This window comes from Protopterus annectens, chromosome 11.part0, assembly GCF_019279795.1.
Source record: "Protopterus annectens isolate FY-2018-M chromosome 11.part0, PAN1.0, whole genome shotgun sequence".
NCBI classification, from domain to species: domain Eukaryota; kingdom Metazoa; phylum Chordata; order Ceratodontiformes; family Protopteridae; genus Protopterus; species Protopterus annectens.
Genome location: NC_056745.1, coordinates 704,928,264 through 704,956,096, shown reverse-complemented (window position 1 = coordinate 704,956,096; position 27,833 = coordinate 704,928,264). Strand labels below are relative to the sequence as shown.

General features: G+C 43.0%; 1 protein-coding gene across 8 annotated transcripts in view; it reads right to left on the bottom strand.

The window, feature by feature from the left end:
* Positions 1 to 1,300: 1,300 nt before the first annotated feature.
* Positions 1,301 to 27,833, bottom strand: part of LOC122815566 (protein mono-ADP-ribosyltransferase PARP12-like) — a 981,818-nt gene continuing 955,285 nt past the window's right edge. For all 8 annotated transcript variants that reach the window (XM_044088163.1, XM_044088164.1, XM_044088168.1 and 5 more), the window contains one exon: positions 1,301 to 2,800. In XM_044088163.1, the coding sequence (XP_043944098.1) occupies positions 1,938 to 2,800 (863 nt within the window). In that variant the 3' untranslated portion in view covers positions 1,301 to 1,937. The remainder of the gene's footprint in view (positions 2,801 to 27,833) is intronic.

Sequence of the window (27,833 nt, the reverse complement as noted above, 5' to 3'; positions counted from 1 at the left end):
ACAGTGTTCTGAAGAAGCATGTAGGTTACAGGTGAAAGCGCTTAACCATTAAATACTTTTCAGTCTGCTTTATGCTTTTTTGTTGGCAGTTGTTTCCAACATTTTTACTGTTGTTTGTCGTTGGATTTTTACATGTACGCTGAAGTGAGTTGTTTTTGACAGTGTTTTAGTTAATAAAACAATCAAGTTTTACATCTTATTGTGGCGGAATTATTCGAGCATCCTTGGGCGGAATTATTACCTTTGAGTTTTTGAAAATCTTTGGATTGGACGTGGTTCTGGCGAAGGAGAGGTGTGAGAGCACTTATTGGTTCTCCTTGGGCTTATTCGATTAGTTTGTTGTTTGGAATAGATTCAACAAGTGAAATATTATTGGAGCCATAATATGTTTTGTCTTTTGATGAGGTGTTATGCAGTGGTATTGCTTTAGTTTACAAATCTACCTTTGTATTACAAGACTTAATAGTGGTAGAGCCAGAACACTTTATTGTATGAGACTTTAAAGTGAATGCATGCCCTCTCTGGCTGATGTTTCTAAAATTAAAAGATTTTTTTTTTACCACGTCTGCATTTTCTTCCATGCTGGACAGTCAACTTTTATTTATTTATTTAAACCGTGTGGGCCATTTTCAAAAGGAAGGTTAGATATCTGTTCAATTTTCTGTTAAATAAATTGAACATAGAAAGGGGTTCAAGAGTTTAATATTTTATATTGTAATGGTTCAATATTTGTTGATTGAACTTGTATAACAACCTCCCCTAAATGGAGGTTAGCAAAGATATCCTACGTCTCTCTCACACACACACAAACACCATAAAGTCAAAAAATTTAAGAGGAATAGGGCAAAAATATGAGCCCAAATCACGGATAATTCAGAGGTATTGTGGTTGCGTGTTACTTCTGTTAAAGAAAGGTCACTGTCAACCAGCATTACTGCTGCTGAAGATAAGGAAAATATAGCAATGAGACTAGGGAATTAGATTTAATTTCACTGTATTTTTTTTTCTGCTGAGACTAGAATCATCTGCTGCAAGAGTATCATTAGTCCACAGGGGATACTGAATGTAAACTTCAGTGATTTATTTACAAAAAAAAACAGTAGCAACAGGTTCTGCATTAATGTGTATTTTCTAATAAATAATGTGCATTTTCTAATGAATAATAAGTAGGAGAAAGTACAGTTGTGTTAAATCTTACCATAACAGTAGAATTCCCTCTTTTCACTGTTGCAGTCTTCATTACCTCTGGGATCTCCTGCCAATTATGGTGTATGAACATGATTTCAAAACACAATTTATATATTATGCAGTTATTCTTTTATTCATTTCTTGTCACCTTTAAAGTCTATGTTGTAACTGTTATTGCACAATGTCATTTAATTGCCTTGACTTTTGCAAGTGGTCCAGGTCACAAGTTAAAAGTGTTTTGTATCACTCAATTTACCCAGTTCACAAATAAATTAATAGATAAATAGAAATACTTACAAATTTAAGAATGTCTAGCAATAGTATCCATTATAAATGTAATCAAACATGTAAATTTGTCTTATGGCTTAAAATGCTTCTGAAATTCCATTATTACTTACAAAATTGTGAATTATGTTACTTCAATTACACCCAAGTCATTTAGAAAATATATAAAACATTTGCACCACTAGAAAAAAAGAAAGGCCATGAAAACACCCTCTATAAAAAGAAGAAAAAAACACTACCAGTACTAGAAGAGTTTATCTGTATTCACAAAGGACTGGAATTTCCAGGAGTAACAACTTCAGGAAGCAGAATATGTGCGAAAAACATGAGATCTAGAATTTTCAGAAGTAACATAAATGTTAGGAGTAGAATAAGTGCCAGACAGAATTTCAAGAAGTGGTATAACTGATGGGAGGAAAATATGCAGCAGATATGTGGGTTCCAGAATGCCACAGCTATTAAAATTAGCATATGAGACAGGAACTATTACTCCGAGCAGTACCCCTGGAGCTACTACTATGATATGCAAGTTTAGTACTTTGAGGAACAACCCTGGGGGTATTAATATTATGTGTAAGTGCAGTACTTTGAGAATCAGATCTGGGGCTATTACTATGATATGTAGGTGTAGTACTTTGAGGGACAACCCTGGGGATATTAACATGATTTGCAGGTGCAGTACTGTGAGGAACAACCCTGGGGCTATTAACATGATTTGCAGGTGTAGTACTTTGAGAAACAACCCAGGACCTATTAATATGATTTGCAGGTGCAGTACTTTGAGGAACAATGCTGGGGCTACTAATATGATTTGCAGGTGTAGTACTTTGAGAAACAACCCAGGACCTATTAATATGATTTGCAGGTGCAGTACTTTGAGGAACAATGCTAGGGCTACTAATATGATTTGCACGTGCAGCACTCTGAGAAACAATGCTGGGCCTATTACTATGATATGAATAAGCAGTGTTTTGAGTAACAACTGTTTGGAAATTACTACGATATGCAGGTGCAGTACTTTGGGTAACAATGCTGGGACTTTTAATTTGAACTACAGGTGCTGTAGCTTTATCACAGTACTTAATCAGGTACTGGGGATAAATCTGATGCTTTTCAAAGATAACAAAGATAGAAGGATTGGACACATTATTTACACAACTGTCATAGAAATCGTTGGCCTTCCCATTCTTGGATGGAGGACGTAAATAGCTTGAGATCCCTTCTACACACTGCCCTACTAGCACTCGGGCTACAAACATGTTTTTGGAGTCCGATGTTGAATTGGAATAGCCATTGGAGTATGAAGCATCCCTTGCAAAGTAACTTCCTGCAATAAAAAGAAAAGAAATCATCTTTAACATGAATCTTGAGAATTGCGTATATGTATATTTTTACTTAACTATGGATTTCCTTATTAAGTTAGTTCAGATTTTCTGACCCTTAGCAGTTTTTCTGCTTCTGGTTATGGCAGTGACTGTAGTCATTCTTTTTTTCTTTCCTAAACATAAAGTGCCACTTGTGAAGCTAGGTGAAGGCTGCCAGCCTAGCCAGATAGAATTCTCTGTCATTTGAAAATATTAATATAAGCCACAGGCTTGTTCTCTTAAAGGGTAAAAAATTGTGTTAAATGTGGAACTGCAAAAATGTAACAGTGCACTCTGCTGTAACAAAGCTAAGTCAAGCATTTTATGACTGTCTTTGATCTCAGGGCTCGGAGCCGAGATGTCTAAATGAAGGAATTCTAGCTATTGTTTTCAGACCAGAGTTAATTGCTAGAATTTGCTTGAATAATTTATTTTATTGCTCTGGCATCCTGACCAGCTGCAAGATCAAAAGGGCTATTAACCTCTGAGCTTCTGTTAGCCTGGGAACCAGAAAGAAATGATGTAATCTGAAATAAAATGAATCAGTGGTACTGTGTTATCAATTTAAGGACAGAAAGAATCAGAGCATTTGAGCATCAGTCTTGAGAATATCGAACTCACCATTCTGCCTGTGTCTTGTTTCTCTTAGAAATAGATAGGAAATAGGAAGATTAGACTAACCCCTGGATTCATGAAGCTTGTGCCAGGTGCCGGAGTAGCGTCGGCGATCTAGCACCAAATATGGCGGCCGAGCAATTCATGTACGAGCTGTTTCCACATGCACTACCAGCATACGCCAGAGCTGCGCAGCTCCCGGCGCATGTATGCTAACTACCCCATGCGCAGCAGTGTAGCATGCAAATGAAGGTATATAGCGATTCATCAAGTGGTGCAGGTGTAGCGCAAGCACGAATAAATGTAAACAAAAAAAATGGTTTACATTTTTTCAAACATAAAATCGGTGCCATGAAAGTGGACCAAACTTACGTATTATAATGTTAAAAATATATGCCAATGGCTAAATATATAGCCAATGGCATAAAAAAACATGCACAACACATAAAAAAATAACATTTAATGTCATGGCCACACTAACACAAAGTAAAACCGCAGTGCATCTGTGCGCAAACGGGATCACAAGGAAAATATATTTAGATGTCATAAAACTGCAATATAACACAATTCATGAATTCCCCATAATAGTCAATGGCACGCATTCTACACCCCAACCATGACGCAAGGGCTGCTAAGGGTCTGTGACAGTGTTCTGCATGGTAACTAGGAATTAGTAGTCAATGCCATGCAAATGAGTCAAATAATACTGAATCGCAAACGCCCTGCTGGCATAAGGATGTACCACAAGGCGTAGTGGTACAACACAAAGGAGTGGCCTGGAGGTAAACATGACATCAAGAGAGGGGTGCGCCACTGTACTGTAAGCACACTGGATCATTGCTAATCCGGGTTGCCTGTTGCTAAGCAAAGCCACAGGATAGGGGTGTGGAAGTCGCCATAGCTTTGCTTAGCTGAGAGCACAGAAGGTAACCGAAAGTGCATGTGAACGTGGATGACAACGCACTTGAAACCCGGTAAACGGCTGTGCGCATCGCGCACCACAGCTGAAACAGGAAGGATACGGGAAGACAATAAGGAAATGCTGCAGCATGGTAACTGGAGTACAAATGAGTAATTAACACCTAGGAACTCACAGTGGGCCATTGACAACAGCTAACAAGGCTGCTTGCAGCTACCTGCAAAACAGGAAAGGGGAGGTGCCGTACAGCAAAGAAAAGAGAACTGTCACAGCAGAACAAAGCAAACTTGCAGTAGATCAGCTACATAACACATTTCCCAACACAATCTTGGGTTGTGAAAGTACAAAACAATAAAGCCGGCAGCTGGCTGCATGCTTGACAATGGGAGGGGAATCGGGTTGAAAAGTGAAGCAAAGGGCAATAGATGAATCACAGCAGCCAAGCCAACACCAAAGGCCCCACAATAGCAGTACCTGATGTAAAACCAACAATTAAGATACCCCACAGCTGGAATTGCACAAACACACCCAATTAAACCAGCATCATCCATTGCACAATAGTATAAGATGTGAAAGCCCCCCCCCCCACACACACACACACACACACACACACACACACACACACACTTGTGTATTCCCAGACACTCTGCACCATTGGTGTATACAGACAGGGAACATTTAATATGTACATGTTAGGGGCTGCCATAGCTTTGATTCACCAGCATGTGTTGGAGACTGACGGTAGTGTGGAGGATGATGTTGACAATCATCTCAGGCACCAGAGGAGGAGAACAGTGTTCAGACCCAGGGTAACCTACCAGGGCTACATGATCTGGAGATAGTAGAGTGTTACAGGGTGGACAGGGACATCATACAGCAACTTGTTGAGCTGTGCCAGCCACGCCTCAGAGCCAGAAGTAACAGAGGGGAACCCATCCCATTGGACACAAAGGTATGTGTAAGCTTGAGAATACCAGCCACAGGTACCTTCCAAAGGCCAACTGGGGATATCATGGGGATCTCACAGGCATCAGCATCCAGGGTACTCCACCAGTTCCTGGATGCCATGTTACCCCATGCCAATGTGCACATATACTTCCCCCGAACGCAGGAGGAGTTGGCCAGCAATATGCGTCTCTTCCACTGTGTGGCAGACTACACGGAGGTACTAGGTGCAATAGATGGTACGCACATACACATCAAGTCACCACTCGGTGAGCAGGGTAGGCGCTACATAAACCACAAGGGATACCCCTCCATCAACTGTCAGCTTGTGTGCAATGCCCAGGGCATTATCATGGATGTTTGTGCTGGCAGCCCTGGAAGCTATCATGACTCCCACATCTGGCATGTCTCACAGCTGTATCAGGTATTTGCCAGGGGGGACATCCCATAAGGCCACCTGATGGGGGATGTTGGCTATGCACTGGAACCGTGGATGATGACTCCCATCAGAAATGCACACACAGCCACGCAACAACACCATAATGAGGCACAAGCAGAAACCAGAATCATCATAGAGTGCGTGTCTGGGATGCTGAAATCACGGTTCCGTTGCTTGGACGTATCTGGTGGAGCCTTGCAGTACTCTCCAGGCACGTGTGCCCACATCTTCATAGTATGTGCCATGCTACACAATATGATCCTGCGGAAGCAGCTGCAGCAGGGACAGAATGGTGAAGGCCCTCACAGCCCAACACCATTGCCAAGGGACCCACAGGCACAGAGGGACTCAGACCAGGAACACCCTGTGCTAGCCCCAGTAGGCAGACAGAGGCATGCCCAGTATGCCCATGCCTTGGCAAAGAGGGAACGTATAGCACACACACTGACAGTGCAGGCACTCATGGACTGACACCCTTCTCCACCTGCACACACAGCAAACATGGATGGCGCACACACACAACCACCTGTAAATTGTCATGTATAGGTGGTCTACTGTGTGCATTCAACATAGGTAGCCCTCAACTATTGTACACACAACCGCCATTGGCACAAGGTAAGTCAATACCTGAACAGTAAATTAAGCTATCAGCATGTGTCCATACTGTATGTACAGGTTCATAGATACACAGGTAGGTACATGCCTAACTGCCCGAGGCCACTCATAAGCATAGACAAAAAGTGTCTGCTGTCGCCACCCCATCGATTAACTGTCCTTCTGTGAAGCAGAGCCAATTGCGGGATCCCTGGGGTGTATCCACTGTTCCCCACCCACTCTGCAAGGATTCCCTGGAGTGTTAGTGAGGGGTTTTGTATAACGTAATCAGGGATGTAGTTCCAAATAATGGGGAGTATCCCTGACAGGAATCTTCTCAGATGTTTACATGTTACATAGTATACCTTAAACACAGCTTGCATATATAGGTAGTATTCCACAGAATAATAAACATGTGGAACACACAACCGCTGAAATGTGTGTTAATCACCCTTGCACTACCAGTGCCTGCTCTGAGAAGTAAAATACCACTGCCAGGATTAGAACACGCAACCATGTACACAATCTTCACAATATCATACCACTAAGCAAGCTGAGATGTACCAATGGCAGTTGTGTATACTGACAGGATAAAACACAAACGGTAGGAATGTGTGGAAATAGGACAAGCCAGCATGTACCCAATGAATGGTGTATGTTTTATATATATATATATATATATATATATATATATATATATATATATATATATATATATACATCATCATATATAGAGGGAGAGAGAGATATATGTCGATATGGGTCACCTTTAAAATCTCGAAGTCGCGTTTGCCCAAAACGGAATCCGACGGGACGAGAATACCGAAAACGCAGATGACCGAAAAGGTGAGAACCCGACGGACTCGGTCGTTAGGGGTGGGTTAAGTGAGTTAGGGTTAGGGTGCAGGTAGGGTGTGTGTGCGATAGCGAGGGACTGTGGGTTTAGGGGTGGGTAAGTGAGTGAGGGTTAGGGTGCAGGTAGAGTAAGTGTGCGGTAGTGTCGGACCTTAGGGTTAGGGTTTGGGTTAGGGATAGTGCATATGTTATGTAGTGTACTGTGTTGTTTACGTGTAGTGTGTTGGTGTAATGGTTTTCGGTGTTTTGCGTTGTCGGCGTTTTATGTTTTCGGTCTTTTCGTTTCGGGCATTAGTGTGTCGGGCAAACGCGGTTTCGAGGTTTTAAAGGTGATCCGTCGATATACATGGGGATATACATATATATGTAGATATATAGATAGGTTAACAACATCTACATAACCATGGAGGTACATATAAATGGGATACCTACCACATACCGACTGCTTGACATACCGACGCGCGTAATCCCGAGGCTTAAGGTCCGAAAGAACACAGTACTGAAACACCAGATGCGAGAGGTTTAAAATCACAATCTTAAGGGACAGTCAGTCAGTGCTTCTGGTGTTGTGGTTCAGGTAGGTTACTGTGTGTAAGTGTGTTTCTGAGGGCTGTAGTGTGTGTAAGTGTGTGTTCTGAGTATGGTGTGTGTTCCTGGGGGACTGTAATGTGTGGGTGTGGGTTAGCTTTGTGCGTATGTTTGCACGATCTAGGAGGAAGAATATTAAAGTGGGGGGGGGTGTGGGGGGCACAGACTCCTACATGGAGGGTGTAGGGAGACTTGCCCATCTGCTCATACATAGTGTAGGATGGTTTGTTTGGATGTGGTAGGTAGCAGTGTGTCTGTGTGTGCGTGTGTGTGTGTGTTCCATGTTCGTGTTACTTTCGCGAGTTACTGTCGCTGTCAGTAATGTGGGGTATGGGAGTCTGGGTCTGGTACTGTGGGCGTCGGAACTGTGTGGTTTCGGGATTCCATAGGTATCCCGTATACAGCGACTGAAGTGTTCATATATGAGTATAACATTGACCACAGCAATCACACATTCCGCCACGATCAACCTTTATGAACAAAGGATATGGAGAGTATATGCCTATACCCTATTACAAATATGTGCTATGGACATGAGCCAGTGATAGGGTTACCACTTGTCCCACTTTGCGAGGGACAGTCCCTCTTTGGGTGGTTGTGTCCTAACCAAATATAATAAACGTGGCAAATGTCCTGAGATTGTAGGACATAATTATGTCCCATATGTAATGTAATAGTTGCATACAATAGTTCTTTCTGTATCTAAAATACCTACATGTTACAAGAAACAGGATAAGCAACTAAACTGCTACAAGAATAAGCTTATATTTTAGGCAAGAAAGGAAAGTTCTATCCCTTGTACTGACCGTGAGTTTGTGTCGGCCTGTGGAATCTGATGTGTGTCCCAAAAATGTCCCACTATGGCCATATGAAAACGTGGCACCCCTAGCCAAAGAGGATCAGTCACCAAAACAACTACAATTACTGCAAATACCTATGACAGAGATACACAGCTTTCATGTAGCAACACTTTATTACATTATGATGTCTTGCCGAAAGGATTCAAGGACTAACATCACCTGCATGCTATACAGGAACCACTTAACAGTGCCTTAATGAATCAGCCTGCAATTACCATAGTATTGGTCCACTAAAGGATAGTTGTTCAAATAGGGAAGGAACCCTCACGCACATATCGCTTATGTATAAAAGCAGTTCCTACACACCTGCATCTGCTATGCACACCCAACATCATCACCCCCACACAAAAACAAATTACAATACAAACTGTAATAACATCACAAATCATTCACTCAGTGTACGACATCTGCAGAAGCCTTAACATACCTTGTCAGAGACACACTAACATGGCCCTATGTGAAATAGTTGCTGTTATACAATGGAACAGCTGCCGATGGTTACAGGGTTTGTTTGCACTAATCCCGTTTCAGAGGGTTGTGTGTACACCGGGATGTGTTACCAATTACTGAGTAACAGCACAGTATGATACACATGTACACCAAATCAAGGATGCCTGGTGAGCACACTGTAAACCACATAACAGTTCATGCATAGCCATACAGCCTTGAGCTGCCCAAACATCCTTGCCAGACTTAAACATCTGCAGAAGTATCAGGTACAAACAAACCCTGCATAAGTAGCAATGTTCTGAAATATAACAGCTGTACTCACATGTAGAACAAAATCGTCTAGCCATTACACACAATCCATGGGAGTCATGAAGCTAGTATATCTCTGTCTGTCACCATATAGCTGTTGAAATACATCACAAACAACACGTCCAGGCCATCTTCCTCGAAAGTAAGGCAAACGGACAACGCCTAAAAGGAGTACTCAGTTATACACCACTGTTGCCATGGTATCGGCTAATGGAGTAGCTGCACAGCTGATGTGCATCTAATTAACTACTTTGGAACACCAATTGGTGGTCAGGATACCACGTTACCGATATTTAACTAGAAAACTATGGCTTATCACACATTCCAACCATCTGTATATACCAGCAGAACGTTACAAAGAAGATTGAAACACAAACTGAAAAGGATTGAATCAACAGTCAACGACACCTTGAGTTACTAATAAGGTATGTAGAACACTCAGTATGTCTCTGTATTTAGTACCTGTTCTGTAATATTTAAAGTGCATGCAATCCATAAAGTGGAAACATTTATCTTGTTGTGATGTATTGTTGAGCATAGTAATGCTTGTAGTATTTATGTGTGTACTGCTGTAGGTCACAAGGCAAACACCGCATACACCACAAGGGATGTTGTATAAGGGCTTTGAACACAAATATTCCTCACCAGCTGCTGTCAGTGGCAGGGCTGATCCAACAAGTATGTGCTATAACAGGGGATAGTATATGTTGATATATTTTAACAGTAGCCATATGTATGGGCATATTACTGGAATAACATGTTGAAAGTTGGCCCACTGTGCAATTATGATTTGCATTGTGAGATATTATGCCAATAACTGTGTAATGTACAGTATTGTAGGCAGATATGTATTACAAGTTACACAGCATTACTGTTATGTTAGGTAAACATTAGTTATGTCTATTGACATTTACAATACACAATAACAGGACACATATGACATGTAGTCACCAGACAAGTTTATCAGCATGATAGCAAAGTAAAATAGATGAGCTAGTTAACTATCCATGCACATAAGACATGTAATAAGTGCAAAGGTAGGTACTAGGCTATCTTACCAAGGGTATTTATAAGCCTAGCTAGAGTGTGTTGGCTTTCGCCACCCCCATAGGTTAGTTCCCTGTGCCTCTGAACGGCAGAGCCATTAGTTCCCTGTGCCTCTGAATGGCAGAGCCACTGCAGTGATCCTTGGGGTACATGTCTGTCTCCATTCCACACATCAAGGTTTCCCTTGAAGAGTGCTAGTGAGGAGCCCTGCCTGATGTACATTGGAATCATGTTCCAAAGCATGGGGAGTGTCCGGGTCAGGAATTTATCCATCCAGCACGTCCTAGTCATCATTGTAGTTAGGTGTATATCCCTAGAGCATGTGGCTCTCAGGGGCCTCTGTTTAGGTGGAGCATATCCAGCAATACTGGGTTGGACATGGGCCTTGTATGTCAAGAAGAGCTCACCTGTGAGTATGTGGTATGCAACAGAGTACAACTGGAGTTTCTTAGGTTGGGCTGCATAGGTCATCTGTTTGAGGTCAGTAATCCTCTTGGTGTGGTACTGTTGTGGTCTTCCAAGCTGTTGCAGTTGTCTTGTAAGTTATATCCCAAATGGGGTGTTGTATCCTTTAATGGTTCTAATAATTCATGAGTAGAGAGGCACAGTGGCCTCCTTTGATCTGGATGCAAACCCATTAGAGATTAGGGGGGGCCACGTAGAAGGTTATTCTAACCACCTTGTCATTATGGGTATCGAAGGAGAGATTGCTATCTACTGGGGTTCCCAGATCCCTTATTACCTTTTCTGTATGTAGGGGACTAGCACCTATGTGGTAGTTCGCGGGTAATTAGTTACATCCAAAGGCACTTTTTGGCATTCAGCTTGAGGCCATGCTATTGACACCAGGTATCCATCTCAGTGCGACCCTTCCAGAGGGTGCCTGTAACAGCTGGGGAAACAATTATGTCCCCTAGTTTGCAGTCTTCTGCAAACCTTTTCAGCCAAAGCCCTCCTGTGCTTGCCTGTATGTCAGAGAATTATATACCGAACATGAGGGGTCCTAGGACTGAGCCCTGGGGGATGCCACTTGTAACTGGTATACAGTCGGACCTAGGGTATACAACTCCCACTGTGTGGGTTCTGTCCGTGAGCCACTTTGCAAACCATCACATGATGTAGGGGTTAATGTTTAGGCAGATGGGTATATTGATAATACCAGAATGAGGAATGGTGTTGAAATTCTTTGAGAGATCTAGGTAGGCTTTGTGGACCTCCTTACCCTCATCTAATGCCTTGGTAACTGTCTCTAAGAAGTCCACCAGGTTTAGGAAGTATGGTCTGCCCTTAAAGCCAAACTAGGAGGGGTCAAAGGTTTGTAGGTACCCAATGTCTCTGTGACTGAGATCCATGATGTGCTCCATAGCCTTACAGCCCAGGCTAGTCAGGTCTATAGGGCAATAGGTCCTGTGGTCTGTTGTGGCGCCACCTTTGTGGAATGGGATAACTGTTGCTGTGCGCCATTCAGGGGGCACTAAGCCCGATGCGAGGCTATTATTGAACATGGTGCGTAGGAAGGTAGCCAGTACGTTCTGAAGTTCTTGTAAAATGCAGCCTGGGATGTTGTGATATTGGCTTTAGAGTGTGCAGCTTTGAGAGGGAGGGGGGAAAGATAGCACTGAGCCTATCTGCCAGGATGTTGGCAATATCAGTTCATTCTGTAATGTTTGTGCCTTCATGCTGTAACTCAGAGCAGATCTGGGTGTTGACATTGAGATATTTGACATAGCTATAGAATGCTTTGTGGTTGTTGGTGGAATTAGTGGCGGTTTTGTTTTCGTAGCTAGCTTTGGAGGATCTTATAAGGGAGCTCACCTTCTTACGGAGTCTGACCAGGGAGCTCCTCCATGCATGGGATTGTACTCTCTTTTGCAACAGTGTCTTCCTCCTGTAGTACAGTTTGTTTATGGCAGGGGACCACCATATTGGTTTCCTTAATTAGGAGTATAGCATCTTGGTTCTGTTTGGGATAGCACAATCCATGCATTCGTGTAAGTGCTTATAGAGTGCATTTGTGTAGGATTCAGCAGTTATAACAGTATTGTCCATCTGCATGGTTGCCATGACGTTCACCATGTCTGTCTTAAGAAGCATGAAGTTGGCTTTGTAGACATATTATACTGTGGTTCCCTGAATAGGGGGGTGGGGGCGGGATGTGGATATCAAGGGTGTTCAGCTCATGGTCAGATCGGACCAACGAGGAGTTGACTTCAGGTGTGGAACACCGGTCACTCATGTTGGTAATGCCTAGGTCTAGGACATTGTTGCCCCTGGTGGGTGTGTGGATATGTTGATCCAGGGCATTGGTGTTTATGAATTCCAGAAAGCGTTGAGCTAATGAGTTGGTATATGAGTAGTTTTCTCAGTTAATGGTGGGGTAGATTCAGTGAGACTATGTGATGAGTGTGTTTACATTTTCCACATGACTGTCAGGGTCAGGCTAGGTTGGAGAGAGCTTTACCTCCAGTTTGGCTAGAAAGGTGCATCTCACAGGTTGTAGTGTTGGGTGGTAGGCGGAGAGGGTTGTCTGTGTACATGAGGCAATGTGTACATTGCCTCAAGATGTCCAGATTCATCAGATAGACAGGAGAGAACACTGGCAGCTGACCCTTGGACATGCCTGAATATAAAACTAAGTTCCCCTAGATAAGTGAGAAAAGTAAGTACAAGAGCTATTTTACTCTACGCAAGTGAGAAAAGTATGTACAAAACCTGTTTACCTCTAGGTAATGAGGAAGATTGAGTGTTATAGTAATTAGTAGCTTACGTAGTGCTTACAAGTTCTGAACAAGTGCTGAGCATGAATAAGCAATCCATATAGGGTCTTAGATAACATAAACACACTACCCCCCCCCAGCAGGTACACAATCATATATCCATGTACACCACAGGGCCCCTGTACCCACAACTATGCAGGTACAAGCTGCACTCAGACTGCATGGGACCTGTCCACATCAAAGGTTGTATCATACACATATGGCAAAACAAGATGCTCTCCACATACACATCATGTAAAACATAGCTCCATGTCAGGCTGTGGACACACTGAATGGTGCACATCAACAGGTATCACAACCCACAAAGGGGGAGACACCACTGATAATGGGAAGTACTGCACTACTACCCTGCTGAGTCTGGTCTGAAAGGCCATAAACCTTGATCAAATAATTGATGTCAGCAGTACAGATGTAGATGACAGTAAGGTTGATTTCACACTGCATATCATAACCTTGCCAGGTCATAGGACATCATCACCCATACTGTGTTCCACCTACACTCGGTATACTAGATGTACATTCCTATGTCACAGGAGTGTTTTGCAACAGGACTGCTGGCAGAACCAACACTACAGAAGGTGTCTGAATAATACATGCTCATCACACCAGTGGCAGCTACAGTAAGACAGGGTTAATTAACTGTATTCCCCCTCATTGTAGTCCATACCTCATAGACAAACAGAAGGCATCTGCCTATTGAAGTATGCAAATGACTATGACCTAGGAGCAATAGCCGACTCAAGAGTGTTGTGGACAACATACAGAAGGGACTTTGTGGGTGAGATGTGTTTGACATATGGCCACAATCTGACAGCTACATATTGCATTGTCACCCCTATGATAATAACCTTGTACCCATGAACTACCACCTAGGCAGTGGTCAACATAATGGACACTTGCGTGCAAGGGATGCAGTTGTCTTTCCTGTGATAGCTACGTCACCGCACCTGCCAGGTAGTCATATGTGGCAACCCTAATAATGACAGGGTGCCATCCATGAATATAGAGATCATTGTCCAGCCATACACAACACTCAAGTGACCCATATCAGATCACATATTTCCTTTAAGGGGTATTGGCCATGTCCAGATGGCCTACACCAGCCTTCACATTCCCCATCTCCTCTATGTAGCATGATGCATACCATGAATAAATCCATGTCCAACCCAGTGATGTTGGACATGCTACATGTACACATCCTGATCTCAAACACATACTTCATGGACATCCACCTTCCACATGCTGGACAGAGCCTTGTCCCATACACTTTACATAGTCCTGCCATACTATGCATTCCTGTCCGTCAAAGCTGCACATCGTTCCCCTCTCAGACATGGTGTGATGACCGCATGGTAAATGTAACATTATCCCTGTGGTCACTAATGGGGCACTGCTCCACCTGGCCCCAGAGACTCGCCTGTCGGCTACTGCCAGGTAACCTTTCATCCTAGATTCATACATGGCCGATGGCATATAGCCTACTAGTTGACTTTGACTGTACATGCTATAGTTGTTATCCATCCCTGCAAATACCATCTGGCTAGCCAGTGTCCCATGTGTGTCACATGTGCAACACAGGTGATACATGGCAGGATGTTGAATTGCTGTACAGTGCCGTGTAGTTGTATATGGCAGAACACATACATGTAAAACCTTATTTGAGCAAGTCTGCAGAGTCACAGGTCATGTCTGTTAAGGCAATGTAAGTCTTTATATGTGACATATACACAGCATCATGGTTGACTGCATTAATGTGGACACATCCAGCCATGTGCTGATAGGTAGGAACACCAGTACAGGCAAGCAGACATGCCCACATCAAGACAGCATCCACATACAGTATGAGCAATGTAATCAGGTGACACACACACATATATGGTGATAATATCCACTCACCATTGAGTGTCACATGTGTGTGACACAAACATGTCGGGGTCATGTAGATTTGCAAATACTATTTAAACATAATAAATGTGATACACATGTATGTTCAGCTGTAGCTCTGTATGTCTCTGTGAGTTACTGTGACCTGTCTCCATCATTATGTCTTCCAGGTATGCCACGTGCAAGGCTACTCCCTTTTACCCACTTGGAGGATAATGATATCGTGTTCAGCCATGTGCCACAGGATGGACAGCAGCGGCATGCCCTGTGGATGGAACTTCGCAGGAGAGTTAATGATGTGGGTGGCCACAACCGCACATACCAGCAGGTGTGCAGACACTGTACAGACCTCAATAGATGGGCGAAACAGTGTGTGAATGCAATCGCCAGGGAACAGGGTGCAACAGGTGGTGACCACCAACCCAACCCCCACTAACACGTACCGAGGAGCTACTGGCCAACCTGGGGACACCTGCAGAACCACATCCACAAGCCTTAGCTGATATTGAGGAGATGGGTGTCTCTCAACCACTGAGCCTGGAGTTGCCTGGTAGGTCAGTACTGCACCTATAACAACTATATTCCATATAGTTGCATGTGTCACTGTACAATATGTAATGTAACATCATATGCAAGGCATGTATACATACATGCCGCATACTATAGTATGCTACTCTGTGTATGCACACATGTGCATACACCATAGTATAGTCTAATGTACTGCTGTATGTATTAACATTCACATTGCACCCTGTAGCCATCAGGATAATGCTCATACTGCTGTGTTACTCCTATTTAGGTACCTCTGGCGTTCTGCTGCGACAGCAGCCCATTGCAGGTGAGACTGTTATTTATCAGGCATCATAATGCACAGATCTATCTGCCATGTGACCATTTACAACATGTACACATAATGTATGGTCCTGTCACAATATACAGGTCGGACCTGCAATGCATCACAATGCCTACCTATGTGCAACACTTGCAAACTATGTGAATCACCTCATTGACATTAATCCTCAAAAACTGTCATTGCCAGATGTGTGGACAGCTGTGCATACAATGGCGGAGGTGCTGTTCACTGTAGGGACATGAACTACAGATCAGAACTACACATGTGGGGAATACAAACAGTACTACACAGTGGGCTGGGGTATGGCCAGCCCACAGGATTCATTGGTGTGGATCATAGCCCTGCTATAAATGTCACTGATGTGCTATCTTGACATGTCCATGACATCTAGTGGCCTGGCTGCAACACTGCCTAATTAACCTGAAAACATATCCCACATACCACCCTTTGTCTGCATAACCCTGTCGTCAGTGGAGCATATGACATCTATGGGTGTATGTCATATGGGACAACACAGACATGTGAAATATATGCCCGTCACAATAATTTGTCCAACACATGTACACACATGGCCATGGAGGATGGCCAGAGACATGAAGCAACACACACAGTAGACATGATGTGCTTGTGTGTACACCCTGTTGTACAATGGCTACACATGGTCCAACTATGGCCTTTGTGTAATGGTTATATTATAGATGTGGAACACTAGACATCCTACAGGCCTGTGCACATCTTGTGTAGGCATGATATCAATCCACCACATAAGATGTGTTGAACATCTTGAGGGTGTCACAACATGACAGCAGTTACCTGTACAGTATCCACATCAGCCCACAGATGCAGTACATTCCTCTTGCTGGTGTCGGACATCAATGTCATACTTGGTCCTTGTGTGTGTGTGTGTGTGTGTGTGTGTGTGTGTGTGTGTGTGTGTGTGTGTGTGTGTGTGTGTGTGTGTGTGTGTGTGTGTGTGTGGTACACAGATGTCATGTGGGACATAGTGTACCAATGTGTTCACCATGTCTGACCATAGTTGTACAACAAAAAAACAAAATCAGTCCGTGGGAGACCGCAACCACACCAGTTTATTATAAACGTCAGTAAAATACCAGAAGAACGTTTTCGTCAGCTTAATTTCCTGACTTCTTCAGATACACTGATGAATTACTCAACTGAGTTTATATACTATGCTGTGGTCAATTAAAACCATTATTTAATTGAAATTTAAAGCAGTAAAACCTATTTCACTTATAAAAACTACTAAACTAAAATTTGTGTATATTATACAAGAAATGTATATGTATATAAAAACAAATATACATAAAAAGTATATAATATACTAAAATATATAAGTTCTTAATGTAAAAAATAAAATTTATACTGCATTCCACTGAATACATATTCATAAAACCACCTTTTCCAGACAAAATCACAACTTAGCAGCTTTCAGTTTTAACAATGGTGCAATAGATATAAAATCATTCAAGCCAGGTGTTTTGTTGGCTTCCAGTAAAATTTGCCAATGAGTTTCCTGATGTTCTAATCTAATCTCCCAGGGACCCCCTCTATTATCCCGGTGCATAGTCTCTAGTACAAAGAATTCGAACCTGGCCTGCTCACATATCAAAATGTGCCGAAACAAGGCATTGTTAGAATTTTGTCATTGTATTTCATATAGGTGTTCATATATCCTTCTCTTTAAATGCCTTTCGGTTTTACCAACGTAAAACCCTTGACATTTTTTACATGTAGCCAAGTATATCAACCCTTGACTATTACAACTGGAGTAGGTGGATGCTGTTATCCACCTGTTCCTGGCTGCAATGTATACTTTGTCAGTATGTGATATATATTTACATTGCGTACAAGCACCACATCTATACGTTCCTTTACGCTGGTTTGAAGACATATTAGCCCAAGGTTCATATTCCAATATATTCTTAATATTGCTCCCCTTACGAAACACTGTTTTTACTGTTTTTCCTTTAAGGTTACTGAGATCAGTAATGTCTCAGAAACTTTCCCGTTCTTTTTCTATTATATCCTTGATAACACCAGAATTTGCACTGTATTCGGTGACAAAAACTCTGTTAAACCCTTCTTTGGAATCATATTCCCATTTAGCTCTCGTAGATTTTTCTACCTTTCCTGAACCTAAAATAGATTTATATTTGGTATTCCTACCTTCCATAACCTCATTGCTAATGTTTGTGAAAAATACCTCAGGATATCCTCTCTCCTGGAACATCCGCATAAGTTGTGTACATTCTTGTTCATAGTCAAGATCATCAGAGATCATACGGGATGCCCTGACAAATTATTCCTTGACTATTCCCTTTTTCTGATGTCTTGGGTGGGAACTGTTATAATGGATGTAACTATTGGAATAGGTAGGTTTCCTGTAAATGGTAGATTTAAAACCAGTATCTTCTAACCTTAAGGAAACATCTAAATAATTAACTTGCTTAATGTTTACCTGATGTGTAAAGGTCAAAAATTCAGTAGTGGAATTTAAGTATGTTATAAATTCCTCTAGTAAACCAGACGTACCTGTCCAAAAAATGCAGATGTCATCCAAAAACCTGGAATATGACGTCCAGTGTTTGCTATATTCACTGTTGATTATATACTTTTTCTCCCATACTGACAGAACTATGCTCGCATATGTTGGGGCACAATTAGCTCCCATAGCCACCCCTGATATTTGTTTAAAATATTCTCCTGAAAAGTATAGAAAATTGTTGTTTAGTACCAAATCCGCTAATTCCATGACGAAAAAGATATCATTGTCACACACACCCACGTTCTCCCTCAAGGCTTCTTCTAACCATTCTAGTCCCTTCTCATGTGGTATAACTGAGAAGAGATCTACCACATCTATAGTGAGGAATTGCAAGTTGGGAACATTGAGTTCAGGGGTGATTTTACCCAAGAATTCCCAGGAATCCTTAAGTAAATACTGCCCCTTACCCCACAATTGTTTTAGTTTTGAATCCAGAAACTTGGATAAGGGAGATATCTTGGATCTCTGGGCGGAAACAATGGGCCTCAATGGTGGGTTTTCCACATTTTTGTGAATTTTTGGTACTCCAAATATTGAGGGTACCCTCGGATTCTTGTTGTCTAGGTATGAGTATGTACCAAAATCAATAACCCCTTGATTGAATAAATCCTTGATAGCTAGATCTATTTTTTATATGAAATATTGATCTCATTAATTGATACGGTTCTATAACATGTATCATCGTTAAGGATGGCGTTCATTTTACCTTCGTACAAAATTTTGTCCATAAGGACTATGCCACCCCCTTTATCAGGTTCCATGACCCTGATGTTTGGGTTGTGACTCAATTCAGAGAGTAGATCTTGTTCAACTGTACTAAGGTTCGGTACATACCTATTGAATCTATGTATATCCCTGATTCGTTTCTCAATTCTTGTTTCTAAATTTCTCAGCTGGGGATGTATAGGTGGATTAAAGTTACTAGGCCTATAGAGAGTGGTGGTGTCCTCTTGGCAGGTTTTAGATCCAAAAAGGTTTTCCAGATTTAGTTTTCTAATAATAATCTTTAAATCCATAATGACTTTGGTGATGTTACTGTTACGTTGAGGGATGTATTTGAAACCCTTAGTAAATAAACTAAATAGTATATCTGTGACTAAAAAATCACTATAGTTATATATGTGGAAACCTGCCCTACTGATGACTTCAAAATTATCCCCTACATGGTCTGTAACTATGGGGGGTGTGGGGTTTACCACTTCTGGTTCCTGTTCCTGCTGTACCCCCCCCCCCCGTAAGGATAGTTTCCCTTGTAAAAATGGTTAGAAACTTGATTGTTGTATTGATTACAAATCCTCTCGGACCACCTTGGGGGAACTTCTTGTGCTTCATTGTCATCACTTATCCCATCAACCCTCTCTCCTGTATTGTTGACCTCTAAGGTTGGTCCCCCATGATGGGGAGTACTAATATCTGTACTGTCCCTGTAGTGGGTAGAACGTATGGGAGTGGGTGCTGGATATTGTAAGCCTTCCTGGTATTCTTGGATATCCCGGTTTAGCTTTTTATGTTTTCTATTAAGAATTTCCTGACATTTTTTGTCTACTTGCACCCTTATATCGTAATATTTTTTCTTTTCATGTTCCACAGTAAACAGTGTGTCATTGACTGCAACATTGTTGTATCTCTCTATATCATCAAGTTTACAAATTTCTTTTTCGTTCTTATTAATAATGGCTTGAACTATTTCCAGGCCACAATTATCAAAGGCTCTCACAAGTTCCTTGTAAAAGTCACTGCCAATAACAACATTGTTAGGATATTTGAATATCCTTAGTCCTTTAGGCACTATTAGTTTATTTAAATACTCACATGGGTACATGTTGTCTAGATGTAAGCTTTTGTACCTGTAAAGTGTTGATCGTAGTGCCTCTATGGTGTCCAAATATGTAGCGTTGTTTTCCGTAGTAGTATGGACCCTTGCAATGTTGTCAAAGCTCGGTTTGGCCTGTAGCCATTCCTGAAAAGTCGATTGTGGTAGCATAACTGTGCTGTTTCCCTTCTGGGATGAAATATCCTGGTCAACACTGTTAGAACGAAGTATGTTGGGCATTTGCAGGAAGTTAGTAGAAGAGTTAGAATGTTCACCAACTTCGGGTACTTGGACCACACCATTAGCTTCCTGCACAGGAGGTAAATACCTCTCCCTGGAAGAATTCTGTTTAAATGAAGAACCGTGCTTGGAAACAAAAGATGTAAGCCCTTGGCTCAAAGGCATTAATAGTTCAATTAATTGAGACAATTGTTCGGCTAGTTTGCAAAATTTGCCTACTTCAGACCGAAAAAATTGGTCTGATGATTCAGTGGAGGTGCTGTTCACTGTAGGGACATGAACTACAGATCAGAACTACACGTGGGGAATACAAACAGTATTACACAGTGGGCTGGAGTATGGCCAGCCCACAGGATTCACTGTTGTGGATCATAGCCCTGCTATTAATGTCACACAATGTGATGTGCTATCTTGACATGTCCATGACATCTAGTGGCCTGGCTGAAACACTGCCTAACCTGAAAACATATCCCACATACCACCCTTTGTCTGCATAACCCTGTCGTCAGTGGAGCATATGACATCTATGAGTGTATGTCATACGGGACAACACAGACATGTGAAATATACGCCCGTCACAATAATTTGGCCAACACATGTACACACATGGCCATGGAGGATGGCCAGAGACATGAAGCAACACACACAGTAGACATGATGTGCTTGTGTGTACACCCTGTTGTACAATGGCTACACATGGTCCAACTATGGCCTTTGTGTAATGGTTATATTATAGATGTGGAACACTAGACATCCTACAGGCCTGTGCACATCTTGTGTAGGTGTGATATCAATCCACCACATAAGATGTGTTGAACATCTTGAGGGTGTCACAACATGACAGCAGTTACCTGTACAGTATCCACATCAGCTCACAGATGCAGTACACTCCCCTTGCTGGTGCCGGACATCAATGTCATACTTGCTCCTTGTGTGTGTGTGTGTGTGAGTGTGTGGTACACAGATGTGATGTGGGACATGGTGTACCGATGTGTTTGCCATGTCTGACCATAGTTGCCAGGCAGCAGCAATATGGTTGCAGATGTGCAGGGGTGTCATCCATATACCCTTCAGTGACCTGTGTCACAACTTCCACATCATGGTTTAGTGTGCATACACCTCAGTGATGTGGGTCACACTCCACAGTCAATATGTATTGTATCTGAACACAGTCATGGCTATGAACTGTGTCTGTAACTCACACTGTATAGCAATAGAGATGCCTCATGATTCCCTGCAATGGCCATGCACATCAGCAAAATGTGCAGTATATCTGTAGGGCGGACACACAACACTGCATTGGGACACCATTACCCCACTGTATATTTGACAGAACACCATTGTGTTAAACATGTATGCATGTCATTGCACATGTCAGCAGATCACATGTCATACTATATGTGATTGTCAAGGTCATATGCCACACATCAGGCAGGTGTACTGTTAACCTGTGCTGGTCTACATGGTGTAACACAGGGATGTATTCTAACTACTACTATGACTGTGTAATTTGCATGCCATCTGCTAAGACACATGCATGCTGTTGTGTGCAACCCAGAAATGTATGATAACTGCCACTATTATTGTCTGTGCTGCATGCCATCTGCCGTATCATATGCATGTTGCATGCCTTCTGTCATATCACATGCATGTTGCATGCCTTCTGTCATATCACACGCATGTGTGTTTGTCTGTGTATCTGTTGTATAGATTGTAATGTACAGTTATTGTCTACCCCCACAGGTGATGTAGGTGCATTGCCCTCCTGCAGTACATCTGATGTTAGTGTTCCCACAGACTCTAGCAGTGATTATGAACATATGATTGAAGCACGGGCAGAGTTGTCAGGGGCTGAAACTGTGCCATTGGTTGCCATTCCAGCTATATCCCCCTCATCCCCGCACACAGATCCCATGCCTGCACATAGCCCATCATCAGTTGCCATAGATGAAGGACAATTGGCATGTGGTAGCTTGGAACAGGAAAGTGTGGGGGCTATGGAAGGTGCGCCTGCATACCATGGTGTTAGCCAACTGACTGGTGGTGCCCCACAGAGGCACGTGGCCAGTGCTGCTTGTAGGAGGACCTCTGGCCAACATGCTCCTGCAAGACAGAGCGCAGCAGCTGGTGTCAACAGACGCATGTTTCAGGCTGTAATGGAGGCACAGACACGTGCTGAACGGCACAACAGAGAAGATCAGAGGCTTCAGAGGGCTGCTGTCCGTTCTTTAAACATCCAGGCAATGGTAAATACTCAACAGCAGATTGCTGAAGCTTTGGATAGACGGTTGGGTGACATGGTTGGAGTCCTTGACCGTGGCATGACAATCCGTGAGCTGTTTATGTTGAAACATCTGGTAGGAGTGAGGCATCGGGCACGTGGACATAGGCCTACTACATCACCTGTTTCAGGTCTACATGTACAAGCTACCTCACATGTCAGCTCCCATAGTGGCGGTAGCATCAGCAGTGCATCTGGTGCTGTGCTGTCCATACCATGACACAGCAGGCCACGTGCACATGGCCCGGGATGGTCCCAACAGGGACATGATTCCAGTGGACAAGTGACATCAGACAGTACCCAATCTGCCCTCTGCCTGGTAGTGCCTGTGCAACCCCTGGCAGGCACAGGTCACATGTCCGTGGCCAGACACCGTGAACTGTAAAACCTGGCCTGTACAGTCTGCAGCTGTCATAACACCCCTGTGTAGGTCAGACACATGACAGAACTGTGTGCATACATACACGCACACACTGGAAACATATGTAGGGCACCGCAACACACACACATGCATAACATTCACACATGCCCAATTAGATCAAAGGCCCTAACCCACACACATGATGTCATCCAATGGTGCAGCCTAGGCCTCTGGCAAACATTATTACCCTGTGCATATGATGATGCCGGTGCCGCATCCCTGACATCCACACCATCGGTGCAGGGACATGCTCATATGGTCTGATGCACAGGGTGAACAGACTAGGAAGATAAGTGTAGTTTACAATTGTTGAGTACTGTTGACAGGCAGCAGACATACCATACTACAGGTGTACAATGCATTTCGTATTAACAGTATGTGTCTTGTGTAACAACAGTAACTGCATGTTGGTCATGATGTTCTGCTGTCCTCCTTCAGGTCTAATTGCACGTGCCGGTGGATGTCAGTGTTTGCAGTTAGTGTTCCATATGTCAATGTGGACTACTCACATGTATGTATGAATATACCAGCATGCACCGTGTAGCTGCCACATAACAGTGAGAATGTCCCATGTTCCAAATATGTCTACTGATCCAAGAGCATGATTGCTGTGTATTAAGCTACTGTGGCTACATACGTGACATCCATAAAGGGTGACATCACAGGTACAATTATATGGAGTGGTGAGGTAAGAGAGTGGTCTAGTTGATTACAAGGGTAGAGGCCAGTGGGAAGTGTGATGCCTCATTGGGAATCAGTAATACACGTTCCCATGACAGGATGCCAACACACAACTGCACCCACACACTCCAGTATTGACACACATGTATTCAGTGACACAGTACCACACCCACACACTCATGGATTCACCGACACAGTAACACACACTCGCACACTTGCTACTGGTGAGGTGAGGACCCCTGCCTATGTGCAAATCATCATTACAGTACTGTGCACCTACATGATGCGCCACAGAGAATACACATGTACAGGTAGTCAGTATGGCCTAAGATCGGGGACATCAACACGGATAGTAGAATGCATCACCTGGATGGGGGGAGGGGTCTTATCAGTTCAGTATGGTAACTCCAGGGACCAGACAGCCATACATACACACACATACACACACTGTGGCATTCAGTATTGAATACACCTATGTCACGCACATACACATACCTCAAATGTGGAGATACACACCCCTGCCAATGTCCTGCTTTCTACAATGCAGTCTGTACAGATGTGTACACTAGTGTACAGGAGAGTGAGTAACAATTGAGATGTATTCCCCACCATATGTGACATATATGGACACACACAGCCACACATGCCAGTACTGTGAATCAAAGACCTGCCTAGCTCATATGTATGACAGACTTACAGCAGTATTGCACGCGTTACAAACTGTACTGATGCTTCCTTAGGCAACAGGGCTGATATATGCACATGGGACGTCTTAACTGTTAGCAGGTGTCAAGTGATTAACCTTCGCTGTCACCCTGACCGCTGTCTAAGTTGTATGTTATGTCCTTCAATTAATGAAACCATTGCTTACCAGTTATACAGGTTATTGTAGGACCGCTTGTGACACACCTGTGAGCTGTCCTCAGCAAACATCCATCTGCAAAGATGCCCCACCACTTAGTTATTTCCACACATAAGTAAAAATAGTGAAAGCAGGACCACCACGGAGAAAAATAAAATGAACTTTTAATAAAACAAGCGCTTTCACGTGTTCAAATACACACTTCTTCAGGTTTAACTAAAAACATATTTTCAACACGTATATATACAACATCAGAAAACGCCCAGGTCACAAATGAGCAAATTGACAAATCAGATGAGGTTAAGTGAACAATTAATCAATCAAATAAGCAAAATCTAAAGCATTCCTGTACTCACAGACCTTATACACTATAAGTACATCAAAAACCACACATCTGTCCATACCTGAGGTACATCTTTCCGTACATTCAGCATATCACCATATACAGTTGGCAATGTTGAGGTTGCATTGCAACTGCATGATGTACTAGCATACACGTCACCTGCACACATCAGCAACTGCACACACATGTTATCTGAATGCACAACACTACATGTACATGTGTGTAGGTCCTACAATCCTGTCATTTGGGCATGTTTGTAGGCATTGCAATTGGACATGTGTAATGACATACATGACACATGGACTGTTGTATGATATGAAAGGTGTAATGGGTGAATGGTTCAGAGGGAATGTTACCTCTGTCAACATTGATATCACACATTATGTACTGTTAGCATTCAGCAGCCATGGACCTACATTCCATGTGCATGTGTGTAATTGGCTGTAGCCATCTGTTTGCACAAAGGACAACAACAGCTATGCTATTTAAATGTATGTTGTGTGTGTGTGGCTTGTACATACCCAGGGAAAGTACATGTATGTCATATCCATACATGAGGGTGTGTACTGGTGTACAGCAACAGTCATCTGCTAATGCTGGAAAGTACCGAGGGCCCCTGGTATGTGTACACCTGACCTGGTTACAGACAGTGGTATCATTGCATTGCATAACACATGATGCAACTGTGTCAGTACATGGGTAATCTCTACAGTTGATGTAGAGCTTGGTGCAGTCCACTGGTCAAGGGTCACATGGCGGTGTATTCTTATATGTCCTACATGTATGGATGTGTGTTGGTGGTCCGAGGGTATGGTGGTGTCTGAGGTTTACATCCTAGAATGCAGCATGTGACACTGTGTCCTGCACATGACTCATTTGTGATGCCTTTCGTGGGGGACCGGACAGTACATGTGAGTGGCCTGTATGTATGTGGGGACACCACCACCTGGAGCGGTCCGTACCTGTGTTATGGCCCACATGTCTGGTTCTGAGGTATATGGTGGTAGTGCTATTGTGCACTATAGAGCCATCAGCCAGGTGTTCCTCACTGCACAGATGTCAGTACTCCCCATTGTTGGATCTACAGTGACCAGCTGTGATTATGGATGCTACACATCTAGCACTGGTTAGCATAAGAAAACAATGCAGTTGTCCTGCAGGTGTCAGGGTGTTATCCTGTGTTTAGGACATTTGCCTTGGAATAGCACTGTACGGGCGGATACAACTTGGGTATTATCCTCACTCCTTTGAATCATGGATATATGTGATATGTGTCAAAGGCCTGTCTACTGTCAGCCATGTCATCCCAGAATGACAAACACTGGACAACCTCATACTTACAGCAGGACATTGGCTCATTGTGTTGTTCAAGCAGTTGCCACCACTAGCAAGGCTCATTGTGTTGGTCAAGCAGTTTCCACTCCTAGCAAGACATCACTGCAAGTGGTGATATTGTGCTTGGTATAGGATGGTACATCTAATGTGATGGATAGCAGCAGACATTGTGTAAAAGACCGGTGTCAAATATATGTAGAGCAGCGTTCCTGCTAACAATGACAACTACCAACACCAGAGCCCATTACAATGCGTTCTTTACATCTACCTGTAATAGCATGGCCACTGTGGCCTTTTGTGTTTAGAATCAGAGTGCATCCCTGTCAGCCCTGTGCTACTAAGTGTATGAGCATGCCCAGTATAAACTTGTGTAGATGGACACATAGTGCATTCCGAACAGCCCTGTGCTACTAAGTGTGTGAGCATGCCCAGTGACACCTTGTGTCAGTTATGTGCCTCTGTGTATGGGTATGGCCATTGTAACCCTGTATAGTGGTAGTAGTCATCCATTCCACAGATGGGCATACTCCAGGTCAGGATGGATTCCTACTTTAAACACACAGGTTCACAGGTATGTACATCTTAACTGCCAGCATCCCTGTTGATGTCCGCATTCCTAGAAGGTCATAATGACAGCCTTGAAATGTGTAGTCTGTGTGGCGCGACTCGTAAGTATGTAGTATTGTAATAGTGATCTGTAAATAGGCAGGTGTTTCGTTCCCACCACTGGTGTGTGTGTGTGTGTGTGTGTGTGTGTGTGTGTGTGTGTGTGTCTGTCTGTCCCCGTTTGCCAGAGGACTGTAAATTGCTTTTAGACTGCTCACACTCCATACATTTCTTATACCTTCCTTTGGCAAGGCTGATGATGTCACCCATCTACAAATACACCTCTGGGAGTGCTGTGTACCAGTAATCTCCGTAGCACGTTCTGTAACTGCGTAATGCTGAAGTGTAATAAAGTAGTTAGGTCGGTGTTCTAATCCCAGACATGCTGTGTGTGTGTGTGTTTGTCCCAGTCTGCCTGAGGACTGAGTAATGCTTTTAGACTGCTCACACTCCATACATTTCTTATATCCACCTTTGGCAAGGCTGATGATGTCACCCATCTACAAATACACCTCTGGGAGTGCTGTGTCCCAGTAATCTCGGTAGTGCATTCTGTAACTGCGTAATGCTGTAGTGTAATAATGTAGTTAGGTCGGTGTTCTAATCCCAGACATGCCAAGTGTGTGTGGGTGTGTGTCTGCCTGCGTGAGACAAGTACAGTGCTTTGTAGAGTATGCACTGTCTGTACAAATCGCATGACCACCTTTGTCATT